Source organism: Ictidomys tridecemlineatus, chromosome 6 (assembly GCF_052094955.1).
Source record: "Ictidomys tridecemlineatus isolate mIctTri1 chromosome 6, mIctTri1.hap1, whole genome shotgun sequence".
Taxonomy (NCBI): Eukaryota; Metazoa; Chordata; class Mammalia; order Rodentia; family Sciuridae; genus Ictidomys; species Ictidomys tridecemlineatus.
In genome coordinates this window covers 165,092,065-165,111,631 of record NC_135482.1, presented here as the reverse complement: position 1 = coordinate 165,111,631, position 19,567 = coordinate 165,092,065, and the positions used below count along the sequence as shown (strand labels likewise).

General features: G+C 44.2%; 1 protein-coding gene across 4 annotated transcripts in view; it reads left to right on the top strand.

Moving 5' to 3' along the window:
• The window catches only part of Atp7b (ATPase copper transporting beta), a 69,379-nt gene that overhangs the window by 29,227 nt on the left and 20,585 nt on the right, over window positions 1-19,567 (top strand). For all 4 annotated transcript variants that reach the window (XR_013423412.1, XM_005330217.5, XM_040281563.2 and 1 more), the window contains 6 exons: window positions 4,031-5,261; window positions 9,888-10,145; window positions 11,002-11,165; window positions 13,816-13,977; window positions 16,491-16,567; window positions 18,101-18,275. Coding sequence is in view for 3 of the 4 variants with exons in the window: in XM_005330217.5 (XP_005330274.2) it covers window positions 4,031-5,261; window positions 9,888-10,145; window positions 11,002-11,165; window positions 13,816-13,977; window positions 16,491-16,567; window positions 18,101-18,275 (2,067 nt within the window). In the remaining variant the exon portion in view is untranslated. The remainder of the gene's footprint in view (window positions 1-4,030; window positions 5,262-9,887; window positions 10,146-11,001; window positions 11,166-13,815; window positions 13,978-16,490; window positions 16,568-18,100; window positions 18,276-19,567) is intronic.

The following is a 19,567-nucleotide window of genomic DNA, read 5'->3' as shown; positions in this document are numbered from 1 at the left end:
GAGCATGGAATGTCATATTTCTCCTCGAATGTTTTGTTCATGTGTTTGAAAGTCATTTTTGTCTCATTTTTTATCATTCACATTTCCTTTTTGATGAACTGTTTTCCTTTTTCTGTTGGATTTTTGGATTCAGAGGAACTTTGTCTGTATTAAAGAAATTAGCTCTTGGGGCTGGGAGTGTAGCTCGGTGATAGAGCACTAGATGTGCCAGGCCCTGGGTTTGAACCCCAGCACATCAAAAAAAAAAAAAAAAAAAAGTAGCAATGTAGAGCAAGTTCTTTTTCCTTCCAGTTCCTTATTTATCTTTTTAGTGGGTTTGAGTAATTTCTTTTCCTTCTTGTAGTTAATCAGTCTTTTATAACTTTTTTCTGTTTTATTTTCTTGGTCATATTTAGGCTTTCCCCACTCAAAGATTTTTACAGATATTCTCCTATATTTGTTCAAACTGCACCCCCCCCCCCCGCCTGCCCCATGGAACCCAGGGTCTCAGGCATGCTAGGGAAGCACTCTACCACTGAGCCACATCCCTAGAATCTCCTCTAGTATTTTCATTATTTTATTTTTTGAATTTTCAGTCTTTGATCCATCCAAAATGTCTTTTGACATATAGGTTCTGAATTCTTTTTTCCACATAGGTTTCTAAGGTGCCTGGCCAGTTATCCATGGAATAATAGTTATTCCATGTCATCCTTATCATATACTGCATCCCATGTTCATACCTCAGATAATTTCAGTGTCTATTAAATTTAGCAAACTCTTTTGAATTGCTGCCCCAGAAATTATTTAATTATTCCTTTTTTTCTCTGCTGTCATAGAAAATGTTGTAATGAATATTTTAAAAAAAAAAACATAATTCTTTATTATAAATCCCAACCTGGCTTATGATTCCTTTTGTGGATCTACAAATGAACATTTGTATTTTCCATTTAAAAGTTATTTAAACTTTATCATATTACTCTGCTCAAAAGGCAAGTTGATAAGATCTGTGCTATGTGCAGAGATGTGGATATCAATCTATGTGATTGAGATTCATCTGAGGGTCAGTAGGATTGTGTATGAGTAGAGGGAAACATGCTTTTTAAAAATCACATCTGCTTTCTTAATCAGATATAGTTTTCGCCACAGTAGTATTACATGCTTCAAAAACTGGGGAAAATACAACTGCTATGAAAATTATATCTAATTAAGAAAGCAGAAGGCTGGGAGCCTACAAAATGAAGATTTTTGTCTTGTTAATAGAATGACCGAGGCTGCATCATTATGTGCAGAAATTAGGAAATAATGTGAATACTGTGGTGGATTAAGAAAATGGGTCCAGAGTCAATACTACGGAGCTACAGTAACAAGAACTGTGTATTACTGGCATGAAAACTGATATATAGATTAATGGTACAGAATAGATGGTGTGACTCAACTTTATGTACAACCAGAGAAGTGAAAAATTGTGCTTCATTTATGCACAATGAGTCGAAAAGTTTTCTGCTTTCATGTTATAACTGATTAGAACTAATAAAAATAAAATTTAAAAAAAAGAAGACATAGAGACCAACCCACACAGATTTAGTCATCTGATCCTTGATAAAGGTGCCAAAAACATACAATGGAGAAAATACAGCCTTTTTCACAAGTGGTGCTGGGAAACTAGTTATCCGTATGTAAATTAGACTGCTCAAAAATCAACTCAAAATGGATCAAAAATCTACAAATTAGACTAGAAACTGTGCTACTCCTAGAAGAAAATGTTGGGTCAAAACTCCAGCATGTAGGCATAAGCAATGATTTTCTCAAATAGGACCCCTAAAGCTCAGGAAATAATGCCAAGAGTTAATAACATGGGATGGCATCAGATTTAAAAGCTTTGGCACAGCAAAGGAAACAAAGATATGAAAAGAGAACCTACAGAATGGGAGAAAATCTTTGCTAGCTATTCTTCTGACAGATGATTAATATTCTGAATATTTAAAGAACTCAAAACACTTAAAACCAATAAATAAATAAATAAATAAATGGGCAACTGAACTAAACAGACATTTCTCAAAAGAATTACAGATAATTGACAAACATATGGAAAAAAAATGTTCACCATCATCAGTAATTAGGGAAATGCAAATCAAAACTGCACTAAGATTTCATATCATATCAGTCAGAATGGCAGCCATCAAGAATACACACAATTATAAATGCTGGAGAGGAGGTGGAGAAAAAGGAACACTTTTAGAAGACTCTTAGGATTTTGTTTTAGTCAGTGGCTTTTTGTTTTTTTCTTTCTGCTGTGACTAAAAGACCTGAAATAACAGTTTTAGAGGAGGAAAATTTTGTACTGGGGGCTCATAGTTTCAGAGGTCTCAGTTCATTAATAGCCAGCTCTATTCCTCAGGGCTCAAGGTGAGGCTGAAAATCATGGTGGAAGCACGTGATGGAGGGAAATGGCTCACATAATAATCAGGCAGCAGAGAGAATCCACTTGCCAGATACAAAATATATACCCCAAAGGAACACTCCCTAATGATCCACCTCCTCCATCTACACCTATCTCCCTTCAGTTAACAGTCAGTTAATCCCCATCTCGGGATTAATTCACTGATTGGGTTAAGGCTGTTACAACCCCATCATTTCACCTCTGAATGTTGTTGCATTGTCTCACATATGAGGTTTTTAGGGGACATCTGTTAGCTAAACCGTAATAGATTGTATATTGGTACAACCACCATGGAAATCAGTATGGAGGTTTCTCAAAAGACTGGGCATGGAACCACCATGTGATCCAGCTGTATCACTCCTCAGTGTTTATCTTGAAGAATTTCAGTCATCATACTACAGTGATATATGCATGTCCATGTTTATAGCAGGCATAATCCACATTATCCAAACTATGGAACATGCCTAGGTGTCATCAGTGGATGAATGGATAAAGAAAATGTGGTATATGTACACAATAGATTTTTATTTGGTCACAAAGAAAAATAAAATTATGTCATTTGCAGGAAAATGGATGGAACTCAAGAACATTATGTTAAGTAAAATAAGCCAAACTCAGAAGATCAAGGATTGTATGTTTTCTCTCAAATGTGGAAGCTAGAGAGGAAAGGGACCAGGGGAAGGAAGGAGGGAAGGGAGGGGAGAAATACTAGGGAATGATATTGACCAAATTGTTTTGTTTTCTTATGTGTATAGAGTAATATGTAGCGCCAAATCCCACCATTATGTACAACTGTAATGCACTGAAAAAAATGTGGGAAAAGAAAATAGATCCAGGAACTCAATTTCCTGCTCTTCCTGATTCTCCCTTTTGCCCTTCTTGGCCAGCCACTTATGCTCATTTTGCCTCAGCGTATCTTTAGACCTTTCTTTGCTGACATGTAGACCACCTGTTGATTCTAACTCTTCCAGGCCTGGGAGGCCTGCGTTTGTAGCCTATGCCCAAAGATCAAGTTGTGGGTGGAGGGCATGACCTGCCAGTCCTGCTCCAATTCCATTGAAGGCAAGATCTAGTTATACCAAGATCCAGTTGGTGTATTGAGCCCCTATTTAGAAAATCAGACTGACTTCTAGAAAGGTACACAGAATTAAGGGGTTGCTTGTTCTGGGAGTTGAATTTCACTAGGACCCTGCATAGTTTTAGCTAAAAGGAGCAAGTTCTTTGGAGTCTCGGGTATCAGCCAGAAGGAAGGACACCTAGGCCTTGTCTTTGAGGTCTCAGCCTCTGTCGTAGCCCAGTCATGCTGTGTTCTATGCATAAAGCCAGGTCGTGCTGTACTTCAGAAACTTCCGTCTGCTGGGTGAGAAAGGCCTTTCACTAAGGTGGGCAGACAGTGACTGACTGCTAGGTTCATAATCACAGAATGTCAGAGCTAAAGGGGAGTCACATGAGCCCATTCATTTAGTAAATGATGCCTCCACTTTTGTCTGTTTTATGTTCTCTTCCTGACACCAGTGTTATTGACATCATTTCTAGTGCCAAGCAAGCTGGGATACTGTAAAAAGTATTTGATTTTAAAGCTAAAAAAAAGGTTATTTCTTTTCCTTTTAGATCTTCTCTAAACTTTCTGTGCCTACTCGTTCCTGGGACCCAGCCATGAAGCAGAGTTTTGCCTTTGACAATGTCGGCTACGAAGGTGGTCTGGATGGCATGTGCCCTTCTCAGACAGCCACCGGCACGTTCAGCATCCAGGGTATGACTTGCCAGTCGTGTGTCAAGTCCATCGAGGGCCGAATATCTGGTTTGAAAGGCGTCGTGAGCATTAAGGTTTCTCTGGAACAAGGCAGTGCCACTGTGAAATACGTGCCATCAGTCATGAGCCTGCAACAGATTTGCCATCAAATTGAGGAAATGGGCTTCGAGGCCAGCATTGCAGAAGGAAAAGCTTCCTCGTGGCCTTCAAGGTCCTTACCAGCCCAGGAGGCAGTGGTCAAACTGAGGGTGGAGGGCATGACCTGCCAGTCCTGTGTCAACTCCATTGAAGGCAAGATCCGGAAACTCCAGGGAGTGGTGAGAGTCAAAGTTTCACTCAGCAACCAAGAGGCCGTCATCACTTACCAGCCTTATCTTATTCAACCTGAAGACCTCAGGGACCATGTAAGTGATATGGGATTTGAAGCTGCCATCAAGCACAAAACGGCTCCCTTAAGCCTGGGACCAATTGATATTGGCCGCTTACAGAGCATTAACCCAAAGAGACTGTCGGCTTCAGCTAATCAGAATTTCAATAATTCTGAGACCTCAGGGCACCAAGGAAGCCATGTGGTTACCCTGCAACTGGGAATAGATGGAATGCACTGTAACTCTTGTGTCTTGAACATTGAAAAAAATATTGGCCAACTCCCAGGGGTTCAAGGTATTCAAGTGTCCCTGGAGAACAAAACTGCCCTAGTAGAGTATGACCCTTCTTCTATCACCCCTGTGTCTTTAACGAGGGCCATTGAGGCCCTTCCACCTGGGCACTATAAAGTTTCTCTTCCTGCTGGAGCAGGAGGGACTGGGACAGACGGTGAGACTTCTGACCAGCATTTCCCCAGTTCCTCCCAGAGAAACCAGGGGCAGGCTGCATGCAGCACCGTGGTGCTTGCCATCACCGGCATGACCTGTGCGTCCTGTATCCAGTCCATTGAAGGCATACTTTCCCAGCGGGAAGGGGTGAAGCGAGTATCTGTCTCTTTGGCTGAAGGGACTGGAACTTTTCTTTATGATCCCACTGTAATTAGCCCGGAAGAACTCAGAGCTGCTATAGAAGATATGGGATTTGAAGCCTCAGTGATTCCTGGTATGTATTGATAGATGTTCAAAGCTTGTCCTAGGGTGTATCTGGGTGTTGGTACAAGGTTCCTGGCTTGTTGTCTCTTCTGTTGACAGTTAGCAAGATTCTGTATCCTCTCCTCGCATTAAAATGGTCAGGAGAGAGGAAATGGGATTTCCAAGTGTTGCTCTCAGGTAGCTGGCTGTGAAATGCTAAACTTCTAATCTGGGCTTCTTTTCTGGAAAGAATTCTGATTCTGTGTCCTAAAACAGAGCATGGGAGCAGCAGACCCTTCTTTTACCAAAGAGAAATTTGCTTTGAAGATTTTCTCTGCTAAATAAAGCAAAATAATAAAAACAACAGAATCGTAGTCTCAGCACCCAGAGGCCATTCTGTTCAAAGTGGGAATGAAGGGAAGGCTTTTGCCCTTGCCCCTCTGATGGGCACAGGGCTGGCAGGGTAGATATGACAGTCTTCATGAAGGAAAGGCCCCCACCTGTGCTGTTTCCTGAGAGGTGGTCATTCCTGCCCCTTTATTCTCTTACTTGAGAGCCTGCAGTGCAGCATCATCTCAACCCTTTCTGCATGCCACCTGCCAGGGTCTGTGCTAGTTGTGGGGCCACAACTAGGAAAACAGTCTGTCCTAAGAGCTTATGTTGCAGTGAAGGGAGATGGAAGTAAGTCATTGCTGTCAGCAGGACAAGTCCAACATGAGCCCAGGCCTTGTCTTTGTCAACTAAGAGAGGTGTGGGGAGGGAAGGGAGGACCAAGACCATCAGAAGCAGAAGAAGCAGCCTGTGTAGCCAGGCCAGCCTGGGCAGTGGCCCCAGCCTGACAATATGTGGGGGGAGCTGTGGAAGGATGCAGAATGGCCCAAGCAGAAGGACAGGGAGGCTAGTCCTCCACTTGGAAAGTTAGGAGGTCAGAGCCACCAAGTTTGCCCTTGCTAGGAGTTGTGTGTGATGGAGGAGGACCTGAGAGGAGAGGCAGAACCTAGGAGGAGCCCCTCCTGATGCTTGAAGATAGTGTGGGGCTAGAGGTGCAGATTTGAGTATGGGAGTCCTGGGCAAGAACAGAGACCCCAGAAGAATGAATGGGAGAAGGGAAAGAAGATGGAGTCTGGAGGTGGGAGCATAAAGGAGAATCTCTCAGTGATTGGAGTGTGGCCTGCTGAAAATTGCCACAGAGGCAATGGTGTGAAATGTCTCTCAGGGTTAGTGGGGGGTAACCACTGGCTGCTTCAGGACATTAGGAAAGTGGGAGTCCAGGCTGCATGGTAGTAAGGGGGACAGAGAGGTGAGAGTTAAAGTTTCACTCAGCAACCAAAAGGTGGTCCTCACCAGCTTTACCTTATTTAACCTGAAGACCTCGGGGACCATGTAAGTGATATGGGATTTGAAGCTGCCATCAAGCACAAAATGGTTCCCTTAAGCCTCGGACCAATGGATATGGGGGTGTTCCAGAGAGGGCTGAAGAACAGGAGGGAAGGGCACTTCTTTTATGTGTGTGACAAGGTCTCACTATGTAAGTCCAGCTACTCTCTCAGGCTGGCTTTGAACTCCTGGGATTAAGAGATCCACTGCCTCAGGCCCCACAGGTAGCCGAGTACCTGGATAAGCTGTGGGTACTGTAAGCAGAAGGGCCACAGTTGATGATGGTCAACTCAGTAATAACTGTTTAGGTCTAGGATGCAGGTCCTGTGTGTCCTCCAAATCTGTGGGCGGAACCAGATATGGTAGCCTTTTGGCTGGAGTTTGCTGCTACAGAGAGAGGCAGCCCAGCACCCACACACAGGGCCTGTGGCAGCAGCCAGGGCCTGCGGGACTTTGGTTTCCCACATTTTGTTCCTCTAGTAACCAAGATAAAGTTGGCGTCCTTGGAAAGTTTGCTGTATTGTGAAACTTCCCTGCCTTCCCTCTGTACACAGCACACCCACCATTGAAGGGCTGGGTAAGTCACATGGGGTGGCTTGGCCACTTTCATTGTCCTTTGTACCAAATTTCAGGAAGGAATTTTGGGTTTTGTTTTGTCCCCCTGCCCCCAATCAATCTTATTGCACCCTGGGAAACAGTTAAAAAAAAAATCAATAAAGAAAACACAATAGCATAGCTCAGTAAATTCTGTACTTAAAAGGAAGAAATATAGGGTCAGCATTTGTTGTTTTTCTGTGAGGTATAGTCTTCCAAGCATGTGATCAGGAAGGACAGTAGAATAAAAGAGACATTATTATTACTGTGTGTATATACGTGACTGCATGACCAATGTGATTCTGAACCTGTACACTCAGAATAATGAGATATTATATTCCATCTGATTCAAATGTATGATATGTCAAGGTCATTGTACTGTCATGTGTAACTAATTAAAACAAAAAATTTAAAAAAAGAAGTGAGAATTGAACTACATATTACAGAATAATTGGATCTGACTGAGTAAACCTAGAAAGAAGTAGTTTTTATTTTATAGAATAAGAATTATATCTAGCCCAGGATTATGGGAATATAGGACACCCAGGTGAATTTGAACTACAGAAAAATAGTGCACATTTTTGTTGTTTTTTTTTAGTGTATGAACATTTATTAAATATTTACACTAAAAAAATCATTGGTTATTTGTGGAAATGGAACTTTAACTGGATATCCTGTGTCTTACCTAGCAGTTTTAATTTAGGATAAGCCATGAGGGCTTTGGTGTGACTATCCTTTGTAATTACTTAAATGCTTACAAGGTATTATTTGTATTTGGTACAACTCCCTTTGGATTGGTTAGGAGCTCTTAGGGGACAGACTTCAAATTTGTTTCTCCTTGGACTCTTGAGCACCCAGAACATCACAGGCATTTGTGAAGGAGTAGGCTGTGAAAAGCAGGGCCCTGGGGTCCTCCATGAAGGAGTGTTGCAGGGACTAATCACAGGGATGTTGGCTGAGAAGCCACATAGGCCCTGGGAGGAGACCTCAGAGAGGAGCCCCAGCAGATCTCCCCAGGGAAGGAGTGAGTGGAAGTAGTTCACCCCTCTGCAGAAAATGCGCAAAGCATCCAGTATGTGAGATTCATGCAGGATTAAGTTATGGACCACAGTCAGTATAGATCACTGCTAATTTTTTTTTTTTTGTCTGAGAGACTCTATCATTAAATAATAGGATTCTTTTCCACATGCTCTTAAAGGTATTTTTGAATTATCAAAATAGTGTGACTTTCTCTGTAGTATGTATTGATTTGGGTGGTAGTTACAGGTAGGCAGATAATGGTCCCCAAGGGTCCACACCCTAATTCCTGGAAATGGAATGTTACCTTGTATGACAAAAGGGACTTCATAGCTGTGATGGAAGGAGGGGACCTTGAGATAGGGAATGCTGAATTATCCAGCTGAGCGCAGGAAGATCCCATCAGTCATTACAAGGGGAGAACCCTTTACTGACTGGGTTACAGATGTCACCGATTCAGGATTGATAACTGAAGATGGCAGAATGGGGTCACAAATCTGGACATGCAGGTGGCCTTTAGGTTCTGGAAAAGGCAGGGAATAGATTCTTCCCTAGAGCCTCCTGAAAGCCACAGCCCTGTCCACACCTTGATTTTCACTTGGGAAGAGTCATGTGGCACTTCTGACTATAGGATTGCTAGAAAATCCGTTTGTGGTCTTAAAGACGCTGAGTTTGTGGTAATTTGTTATAGGAGTAGTAGGAAACTAATTCAGTATATCAAGGTCAAGAATAGTATTGTTCTGATTTGCACATCTTATTCTAAGTAAATTAACCTCCCCCCCCCCATTAAAAAAAGGCAGTGTGGTACTGACACAAGAATAGACAAAAAATATCAGAGAACATAATGGAGCCCAGAAACAAGCCTGTGCCTGTGTGTTCTCCTGATTTATGGCAAAGGTACCAGTGAGGAAAGAGTGGTCTTTTCAGTCTGTGAAGCTGGATCATAATTGCAAAAAAACATTAACGTCGACTGTTACCTTTACACAAAAAATAATTGAAGTGTATCATAGCCTTGAATGTGGGTATGTATTAAAACAATAGAGATTCTGGAAGAAAACATCACAAATGTTTTTTGCCATGTTGAGGAAGACATCCATCAAGAGACCACAAAAAGTGCTAACCCTTTAAAAGAGAAATTGCTATTGAGCTTTCTTAACATCAAAGATTTCATTTACCAAAAGATACCAATAGAAGAACAAAAACATAAACCACAGACTAGGAGGAGACATTTGCAAGGCACCCAGCCGACAAAGGATGTATGTCTAGATTGTGTGTAGGACTTGTACAAGCATTAAGAAAAAGGCAGACAGTTCCATGAAGATGAGATGCTAATGGGGAGAGCCATGCCTAGGCTCACAGGGAAGAGTCGATGGTCAAAGGCACAGACCTTGGAGTTAGTCTGACTACTGTTGCCACCACTGTCTTCTAAGCAAGAGCATTCACCAGCCCAGAGCTGACACCCCAAAGCACTGTATGTTTTCACGTGTCTGTAGTTGTGTGCTTCTGTCCTGGTCATAGGGAGGGAGAGAGAGGTGGAAACCTCAATCTCCACATTGCTTCTTTAGGAGCTTTTATCTGAATATTATCAGACTTGAGCTTCCTGTTCTGAAAAAAAGAAAAAATACTACTTGTTCTTCTAATTTGAATTATTTCTGACATTTTTTCCTAGAAAAGTATTCTGCCAACCATGCTGGAAGCCATGGTGCTGGGAATACCATGCGGCAAACTCTGGCTGGCACCTCTGTGTCTGTGCCGGAAGTGGCTCCCCATGGTGGAGTGCTCCCTAAAAAACACAGCGCTGGCCCCTTGCCAAATTTCCCACCACCCACTGGTACAGTAGCACCACAGAAGTGCTTTCTGCAGATCAAAGGCATGACCTGTGCATCCTGTGTGTCTAACATTGAAAGGAATCTTCAGAAAGAAGCTGGTAAGAGATCTGGCTCCATGTTGAACTTGAAAATGCTGTGTGCGGGCTGCATGGTCGTCTCCCCTCAGAGTCTCCATGGCAGCGTTTATCAAGAGCCCTGACAATCTGGCAGCAAATCCATTGTGTGCGATAGTGTAGATGTTTGTCTAATGTTCCTGGGCAGTTGGCATTCTTTCTCTATTTAGTTTGAGATAAACTGTATCTCTGAGTAAGTTAGCCTTGGAAAGTCCAACTTAAATCTGTGGCTAGACTTCTCAATTAGTTTGTCTTGTGTTATTTAATATCCTCCCTTTCCCTTCTCATCCACCCCTTCCCGTAAAATGAGTGAATTATCTCCATTTTGTGTAGAAATTCTGATTTCAAATATTCCATTCTGTTGTCCCTGAAACCATAGAGTTCTGTGGAACTACCTAAGTTTTATTTTCCAAGCTATATTTCCAATACTGTCTTTTAAATCTGAAAATACAACAAAAACCCTGTCCCCATTTTGTTTGGAATTGCCTGAGCCATGACTCAGCGCTGCCTCCAGAGTCCATTCTCTTTCCACACCTGTGGCTCCATGTGTCTTAGGCTGGGCTCCTGGCCCTCAGTCAGCCCTCAGGGAGGATGAAGGATTCCTCCAGCCTCTGCTCGCTGTGCTCCGCAGCTTCCTGGGCCTCCACGATGACTGTGCTCAAATCGAGGTGCTGCAAGAGTTCCTTTGCCATCCGTGGGCTGGCTGCTCGCAAAGTGAACTTATAATTTCCCCACTGCTCCAGAGGTTTCTGAGGAGACATTTTTCTTTGCTTGACTGTGTTGACCATGTCATCCCAGACGCCATGCCCAGAGTGTCACAACTGTGACTTGATGGTTCTAGGTGTTCTCTCGGTGTTGGTTGCCTTGATGTCGGGAAAAGCAGAGGTCAAGTATAATCCGGAGGTCATTCAGCCACCCAGGATAGCTCAGCTCATCCAGGACATGGGCTTTGAGGTGTCAGTCATGGAAGACAACGCAGGCGCGGATGGTGACATCGAGCTGATTGTGAGTATCGTCACAGCCTTAGCGGGTTTGTGGATAAGTCGATAGCGCCTTCCTTCTGACCAATGAGTTTCTCTGTCTATATATCTATATATAGGGTATATACCCTAATTGTTGTTGTGTCTGGGTTTGTTTTGTTTTTCCCTGACACCAACAACAGTGACCTGTTCATTTTGTGAAGGAAGGTCAGCTATGTCAAAGAGTCAGAGGAGGCCATCGCTGAGGGTGTCTGGGGTGTCAGGAGGAAGAGGTAGTAAGGTGCAGGAGTTTGGGACAAGGAGGAATCACGAATAGGGGGCTGTCCTGAGTCAGGTGGTTTGGGGAGTTGAATATGGACCTGGTCTAAAGCCTAAAGAGACCTCAACCACCTGCAGGTATCTCTAGGTAGACAAGGTGGGACCTTGGGGCACAGAGTGCCATTCAGAGGAGGCTAGATGGCTGGGGTGCAGCTCAATGACAGAGTGTTTACCTAGCAAGTGGAAGGCTCTAGGTTTGATCCCCAGCCCCACAAAAACAACCAACCAAACCCCACAAAAATGAAGAGGACTTATAGGTACTGGGTGTCTAGGGAGTAATTAGTGACCAGAGTATCCCAGAAGCTCAGTCCAAGGCTAATGCCTAAGGGGGTGGCTTTCAGTGTTTGGGGCGGGAAGGAGTAGTTTCTGTTTGTTCATGGTTATAGCTGCACATCAACAAGTCATTGAAAGCAGAAGGGGCCCTTTATTCACTTGTGTTTAGTCACTGCCATTAGTGTTAAGTCAATGTTTGAAGAAGAAGTGTATGATACAGAAGTGGCACCTTGAGCTCCGTTGAGCTCCTGATGAGTGGTGTTCTGTAGAGCCCATCTCTTGCTCTGGGGAGGCCTCCTGCGCGCTGTGGGGTAAACTTCCTGGGCTATGCCCGCGTCAGCCCTGTCACAGGGGAGGGTCCCTCCTGCAAACTGGCAGTTCCATGTGTGGTCATCTCACCCACTCAGACTACTAGGTGGAAAATCTAAACAATAAAGATTGTTATTGGAAATGGTGAAGACTTTCTTTGAAACAGTGGTTTTTTGGCAGTGTTCTTTTTTAAAACAGTGTGGTGGTAAAAGTTCTATTATTATTGCATGATCACAGACATTTTCTGTGAACTTCTGTATTTAATTAGTGTTTGAGGAAACAGTGACCACTCACATCAGAAGAGTAAATTGTCTAATTTGCCTCATTCGTATTCCAGGAATGGCATGCCTCCCTTCAAACTCCATTTTTATCATGTCAGGATGCACCTTGTGGTATGGTAGAAATGCAGGAGGTTTGGGTGTGAATTCTGGCCCTGTTGCCTCAGGGGCATGTATTAACTTAGAGAACCACCTCATTATGCAGACAAGGGTGGCTTGGAGCAGACCCTGGAGCCAGACCATCTGGCTCCAGATGAGGAGCTCCATCTCTGCTCCTCACTGGTTGTGTGCCTCTAGGCAACTTATTAAACCTGTTGGTGCTACGGCTTTGACACCTACTTCCCAGGGCTGGTGAAAGCTGTACAGTGCCTGAGACAGTACATAAACGTTACACAAGAGTACATACATATTGCTTATTACTATTGCAAATAAAAAGGAGAGCTTAGAAGGATCATTGAAATAGTTGCAGACTGGGTTCTGCTAGCACAGCCACTTGCCAGCAGGTAAGCTCTAGTTTTTCTGATGGTCCTCCCTCTCTGGTCTTGTTGGGTCCCAGGCCAAGTTGAATGTGCCTGGATTACAGATGAGCTTGCCTCTCCTCCCTAATTCCAGGTGGGACGCTTGTCTCTTTGGTATTTATTCTGGGATGACTGATGCAAATTTCAGAGTGCAGTTCTGGTCACATTATCCTGATGACTCCCCAATGGCTTTGCGTCCAGTAATGGCTTAGCCACCCTTCCAGCTGGGTGCCCAAGAGCCTTCATGCTGTGGACCCAACCAGTACTGCAGACCATCCTCCTCTTCCTCTCATTCCCACACCAGCCACGTCAGCTGTTGGTAGGTGCCTGAACACTGCACTGTCCTGCCTTTTTCACTCCTCCTAATGTTACCCTTACCATCACCTGTTCAAAACCCGGTCCATACTTTGAACACTTCGGATTCCATCTCCTCCATTGGTCATTTCCTAAGTCTCTTCCTTCTTGATAATGAGGCGTTGCCATCAGACCCCTTATGACCATCAGAGCACTGGAGCTGGAAGGGTCTAGCAGAGGCTGCAGGGCAGGCACTGGTGACACATGCATTAGTCCTTCAGGAATCCAGAAGGTTTGGCAGAAGTATGTCACCTTACTCTTGAGAGATGGTTCTTGTCCCCATCTTGTTGGTGAGAAATCTGAGGTAGAGCATAGAGTGGCTTCAAAAGCACATGCTTGTTAGAGCCAGAAGTTGAAGTTCCGTCTGTTGCCATCTGCCAAATGATTGCTGTGTCCTGTACCTGAGCTGGGGAATATACCCTGGAGCCACTGAGGAAGGTTAAGGGCGAGCATCTCCTACAGGGGTTTGGAGGTGGGCATCCAGAGTCTCAAGAAGGTGCTGTGGATGGGAAGGCTGGCAGGGCAGGTGTGACCCTCAAGGGCCCCATCCTATGATGGCACGTCACCAGGCGGAATTTCCTGAGTGGCTCCTGGGCCTGTGGGAGTTTCTTCTCCTGTCTTGCAGGTCACAGGGATGACCTGCGCTTCCTGTGTTCACAACATAGAGTCCAGGCTCACCAGGACAAACGGCATCACCTATGCCTCAGTGGCCCTCGCCACCAGCAAAGCCCATGTGAAGTTTGACCCTGAAATTATCGGTCCTCGGGATATTGTCAAAATTATTGAGGTAATTCATTCAATTCATTTTTTTTAAAGAAACAGTAATATATAGTCATTGAAGAAAAATGAGAAAGTATAGATAAGCAGAATGAAAATCACTAAAATCCATCAGCTTTTTCTGTGGAAATGTGGTCAATCATTTTAAATTAATCTGGGAAGGTAAGTAACTATCAAATAATCTGAGGGAGAATATCAGTGAATTGGTAAGAAAGAGATGAGGGAGAGAAAATACATTATTGTTTCAGATAGTCCTGGAGAACAGTGAGTATTGCCACGATAAATGTGGTATATAGGGTTAAATTGTTTAATTGCAGGGGTTTTTGTTGTTGTTGTTGTTTTAGTTCCAGGAATTTAACCCAGGGGCGCTCAACCACTGAGCCACATCCCTAGCCCTTTTTTTATATTTTATTTAGAGACATGGTCTCACTGAGTTGCTGAGGCTGATGTTGAACTTGTGATCCTCCAGCCTCAGGAGCCAGTGGGTAATTGCAGTTTTAAAATATTATTTATGTCTGTGCCAGTTATCTTTATACAAAGGAATGTTGGCATTGGACAGAATTATACCACATTTTGTCCCTCTGCTGGACCTGCCCTAAGAGTTTGCTCATTTTTGCTCTGGAAAATCAGAATTCTCATGCCTGTTCTACCTTCCCTCAGTTTGTCCACAGACCAACTGTTTCCTCTTTGTGGGCTGTGTTATACCCTAGACTGAGCATCAGTGGTGATAGGAGTGGGTTAAGCTAATCAAAATTAACAAAATTTAACTTTGTAACAGCTGGTAAGGATAAATTAAATTTAGCAAGAACGATTACTAATGAAATTGCTTGTGAAATGAAATAATCTCATAGCATGTTTAATGCTATGTCATCCTTAGTTTTTATTTTATTTTTTTTGGCTACTGGGGATTGAATTTAGGAACACTCAACCACTGAGCCCCAGCCCCAGCTCTATTTTGTATTTTATTTGGAGACAGGGTCTCACCAAGTTGCTTAGCACCTCACTGTTGCTGAGGCTGGCTTTCAACTGGAGATCCTCCCGCCTCAGCCACTGAGCCCCTGGGATTACAGTTGTGCGCCACCACGCCCAGCTCATCCTTCATCTTTGATTCATTGTGTACATGTGTTTATAGAGAGGTGTTTTCTGTCATATGGCCAGCAGAGCCTTGTGACCTGACAGTGCTGCTGCTGGTACTGCTGAGGTTCAGGATGCCTCACCCTTGGAGGCCGCCTGCATGGCTGCTTCATGAAATGAGGAAGGATCCTCAGAGAAGTTAAGGACTTTGCTCACTAGTACCCAGCTCACAGGTGGTGGATAGCATTCAAACCCAGATCTCTCAGTTCCAAGCTCAGCAGCCTTTCTATTTCTACTATGCCACGGATCTTCAGGAACAGTAGTAAATAACGTGGCATTGGTGATGCTGAGGAGGTGAGACTGATGGGGTAGACGGGCAGGAGAATCCTAGGTGGTGCCTTTGAATCCATCTCTGTCTGATTTTTAGTGCCCTTGTCTGCCTCTCCCCAGCCTGTGGGCATCATCCTCTCTGTCCTTATTTGAGGAATAGTAGAATATTAGATTATTGCCTGGTCTCCATGCTTGTATCTCTGGAGCACTTTTTCACAATATAATTAGACCGATATTAGTAATAAAAACATTGGTCTTAGAACATCTAAGAGTTTTAGTATTTGTATACAAGTCACAGCACAGTTCTGGGCCCCACTCTATGTTGTGCTGACTGACAAGACATTTCTTTTTTTTTTTTTTAATTTTTAAAAAAATTTTTTTTAGTTGTTGATAGTCCTTTATTTTTTATTTACTTATATGCGGTGCTGAGTATCGAACCCAGTACCTCACACATGCCAGGCAAGAGTGCTACTGCTGAGCCCCAGCCTCAGCCCCACAAGACATTTCTTGACAGCTTTCCCTGGGTGTCCTCATAAGGAGGGTCAGAGACAAAACAGTCAGGTCCAGTGGTGGCAGAAGTGCTTGAGCACAGCCTCTGTAGGGCCCAGCAGAAGCCGTGCTTCCAGATGCTAAGGGGGAGCCGAGTTCCCCGAGTTCCCTGTGGAGGAGGAGCCTGGCCCAGAGGCCTGGAGACCCGAGCTCTGGATTCAGCTCTTCAGAGTAGTGCCATGACTTTGGGCAAAGTGCTTAACCCCTCTGACCTTCGATGTCCCCGTGTGTGGAGTGAGGGTGCTAGACCCCAAAGGTATTTGGGGTTGCCTGGCGAGGTTAGCTTCCCAGAGCCTGCTCCCTTTGCCGACAGCAGGGACAGGGATCACCGTTTGACACCATCTCCTTACAGATGGTGTGGTCGCTCAGTGTAAGCTGGTGCTGAACCTCTGAACAGGGTCTGTTGGCCAATTTGGGTAAAGAGGTCGTGAGAGGAAAACCCACTGATCTTCTGAGGCACTTTTTAGATTTGCTTTCTAATTTCCAGGGCTGTAAAGTGCTTTCTGCCAATGCATGTTTTAACAAGTACCTTCCCCCCTTGTTCTCTGCCCCTCTCTTTTTAATAACAAGGAACTCGGCTATCATGCCTCCCTGTCCCAGAGAAAGCCCAACGCTCATCACTTGGACCACAAGATGGAAATAAAGCAGTAGGTAGAACATGAAAGCTAAACTGTAGCTCTTGGTTATGTGTCTTCCCCTCCCCGCTGACTGTGGCTCATACTGTGCAAATGTCTCCGTGGCTTGTTGGTGTCCCTGCTGTCCTGCTTCCCTGGGTGACTTCTACCTGGGTCCGTTGCCTTTACCCTATGACGTTAGCCCTCTGGAGCACTGCTGTCTGTGGAAGTTTCTGCAATGGTGGCAGCATCCTGTGTGTGCACTGATAGTGGCCAGTATCCCATGTGGCTAGTGAGCACTTGAAATACAGCTGGTTTGACTGTGGGACCGATTTTTTTAAATTTAATTTAAAATTAATTTAAATTAATTTTGATAGCCACCTAGCAGATTGGATAATGCTTTAATTGGGATTGAGGGCCAGGTTTTTCTTTTACAGTATTTTCAGACTTTGTTGGCAGAGGTTCCAGAACTAGGATCTGGGGACAGACATCATGGCCAAGTGGAAAGAAAATAGACAGAGAAGCAGGAGACCTAAAAGAGTCATTTATTGTTTCAGATGGCCACTCCCTTATTCTTTCATCAAACTTAAAGGCTACAACTGTATGCAGGGCACTGTGACCAGTGCTGGGGATGGTTAATAGACCGTGGACCCTGCCTCAGGGGGGTTCCTGGTCTGGCAGGCAAAGAATGAGTGAGTTTTGACAGCAGTGGTTCAGGTGGACTCTGGGAAGGTCTGGGAAAGCTCCAAGCAGGGGACCCATGAGCTGAAGCTTAGGGAATGAATGGAGCTGTGCTAGGCCGAGGGAGTCTGTGGGGCAAGGGGCCCTCTAGGGGCCAGCAGGGAGGCGTGTGATTTGGTCCTATTGGCATCCCTGGGGCAGTGAGGCATCTGGAAAGCAAGCAGACTTGGACTCTCCAGGGCTTTGGGCAGCTGCTGAGTGCATAGGACTTGGGTCTCACAGGCTGGTGGTTTGCAGGCCCTGCTTAAGGTGCCTTGATGTAGAAGTGCCTTAAATTAAGGTTCCAGCCTGCTTGGTTGGAATTTTCACTTATGTCACAGATAACAAGAAACTACAGCTGTCATTTGTGACTCCCAATTTCAGACTTTTGCATTCAAGACAGCCTTGCTGTTCTCAGTGACTTTATTTTAAATAGTTGTTTAAAAGTTGCATATGTAAGCGAGCTTATATAATACACTGCTTTTGCCTAGGGGTTTTCCCCCGCTCCTTCTTTGGGAATTTATATAAGATTGCATTTAAAAAAAAGAATTATAGCTAGCCATAGACAGAGGACCTTAGCCTCTTTGGGGCTAAATTCTCAGTTTCTGGGCCTCAGTTGCTGCACCTATAAATTAGCGGTCTTTTATTGGTTATATGAAGGCAAGACTGGGCTTAAACATCTCCCAGAAGTCCTTGCAGCAATATTTAGGCCTTTAGATTGACCTTGGTGCTCTGTCCCAGCCATGAGACAAAGGCACATCTTAAACCAAGTCCTCAGGTGGGACCAGCCCATCATCCAAGTGATAAATGTTGTCTAATGTGTCTGTGTTGCTGTGTGGCTTCCAGGTGGAAGAAGTCTTTCCTGTGCAGCCTGGTGTTCGGCATCCCGGTTATGGGTATAATGATCTACATGTTAATCCCCAGCAAGGACTCCCAAGAAGTGATGGTCCTGGACCACAATATCATTCCAGGGCTGTCCATCCTAAACCTCATCTTCTTCATCTTGTGTACCTTTGTCCAGGTGCGTATAAGAAAGCCAAGCAAACCTCTGCTCCCCATGACTGTGTGAGTCTCAGGGATGCTCTGCCTACTTAGGCTCGACACAGCCCTTTAGCTTGGTTTCAGTGTGTCTCATATGATCCCACACTCCCATTACTAGTCTGTGTCTGTGTTATGTGAACATGTACATACACATACACATAGGTGTGTGTTTTCTCCACACAGATAAGATACAAAAAGGTGCATGCCCAACTTCTAGTAATGCACCAGGGGACAGGATTGGGCAGGAGGTGGGGCCTGGGAGTCTCTCCCTGACCCAGCCATCTGTGGGATAATCTAAAGGTCTAGACAACACTGCAAGGAGATTTGGGAGATGTTTAGGCCTAACCCTGCCTTCACACAACTGTATATGACCTCCAGTTTATAGGTGCAGCAACTGAGGCCCAGAAGCTGAGAACATAGCCCCAAAGCTGCACTATTAGGCTTGCCTGCCCTGCTTCCAGTCGGTTACTGCTTTTATTTCCAACCTTTGACTAGCCAGGAGGGGCAGGGCTTTTTGATGTGGAGAACTATGTGAGTGGCTCAGTTTCACTGTAAGTTTCACATTGATTGCAGGTGATTGAAACCTCCTTAGAACAGCAGTCTCCTCTGTAGCAAGATTGGTGACCCCATGTGTCCCTGGTTTGCTTCCTCTTTAGCTTAATTTACCTGTGGCCTTAGAAGCAGCAGCTAGAAGACCCCAGAGCTCATGACCCTCTTGAACATTCTATCATGCAAAGTAAAGATGTGTTTCTTATCTATGAGCAAATTGTAATTCAACAGAAGCTGGTTTCATGGAACATCCACTTATGGTGGTGATCCATTTTTTGGTGGGAAGTGTACTCTCTACGCACATATTTTGGAGTATAAAACTGAACTCCTAAGTTAATATTGGAATGTTTAGGACTATTTACAGGCATTTGTAGGCTGAATTTACTTTTTAATAGTTTCTTTTTAATAGCAAATGTAACTTAAACTTATTGTATTGTAGTCAACTCGGGCCATGTTGAGATATCAGAAGCAAAGGGGAAGATACTACTTCACCATTAGGATCATTAGGAGTATCATTAGGAGTTGGCATGTACCTTCCCAGATATCATCTGTGTAGAGAAAACACGCATTTGGGTGTCTGTGTGTGTGTGTGTGTGTGTGTGTGTACATGTTCACATAACACAGACACAGGCTTATAACAGAGATGGGATCATATGTGATACTCTCTTGTGTACTGGCTTTTCACTTACCTGTGTTTCCCGGACATCTTCTACGCCAGTGGTT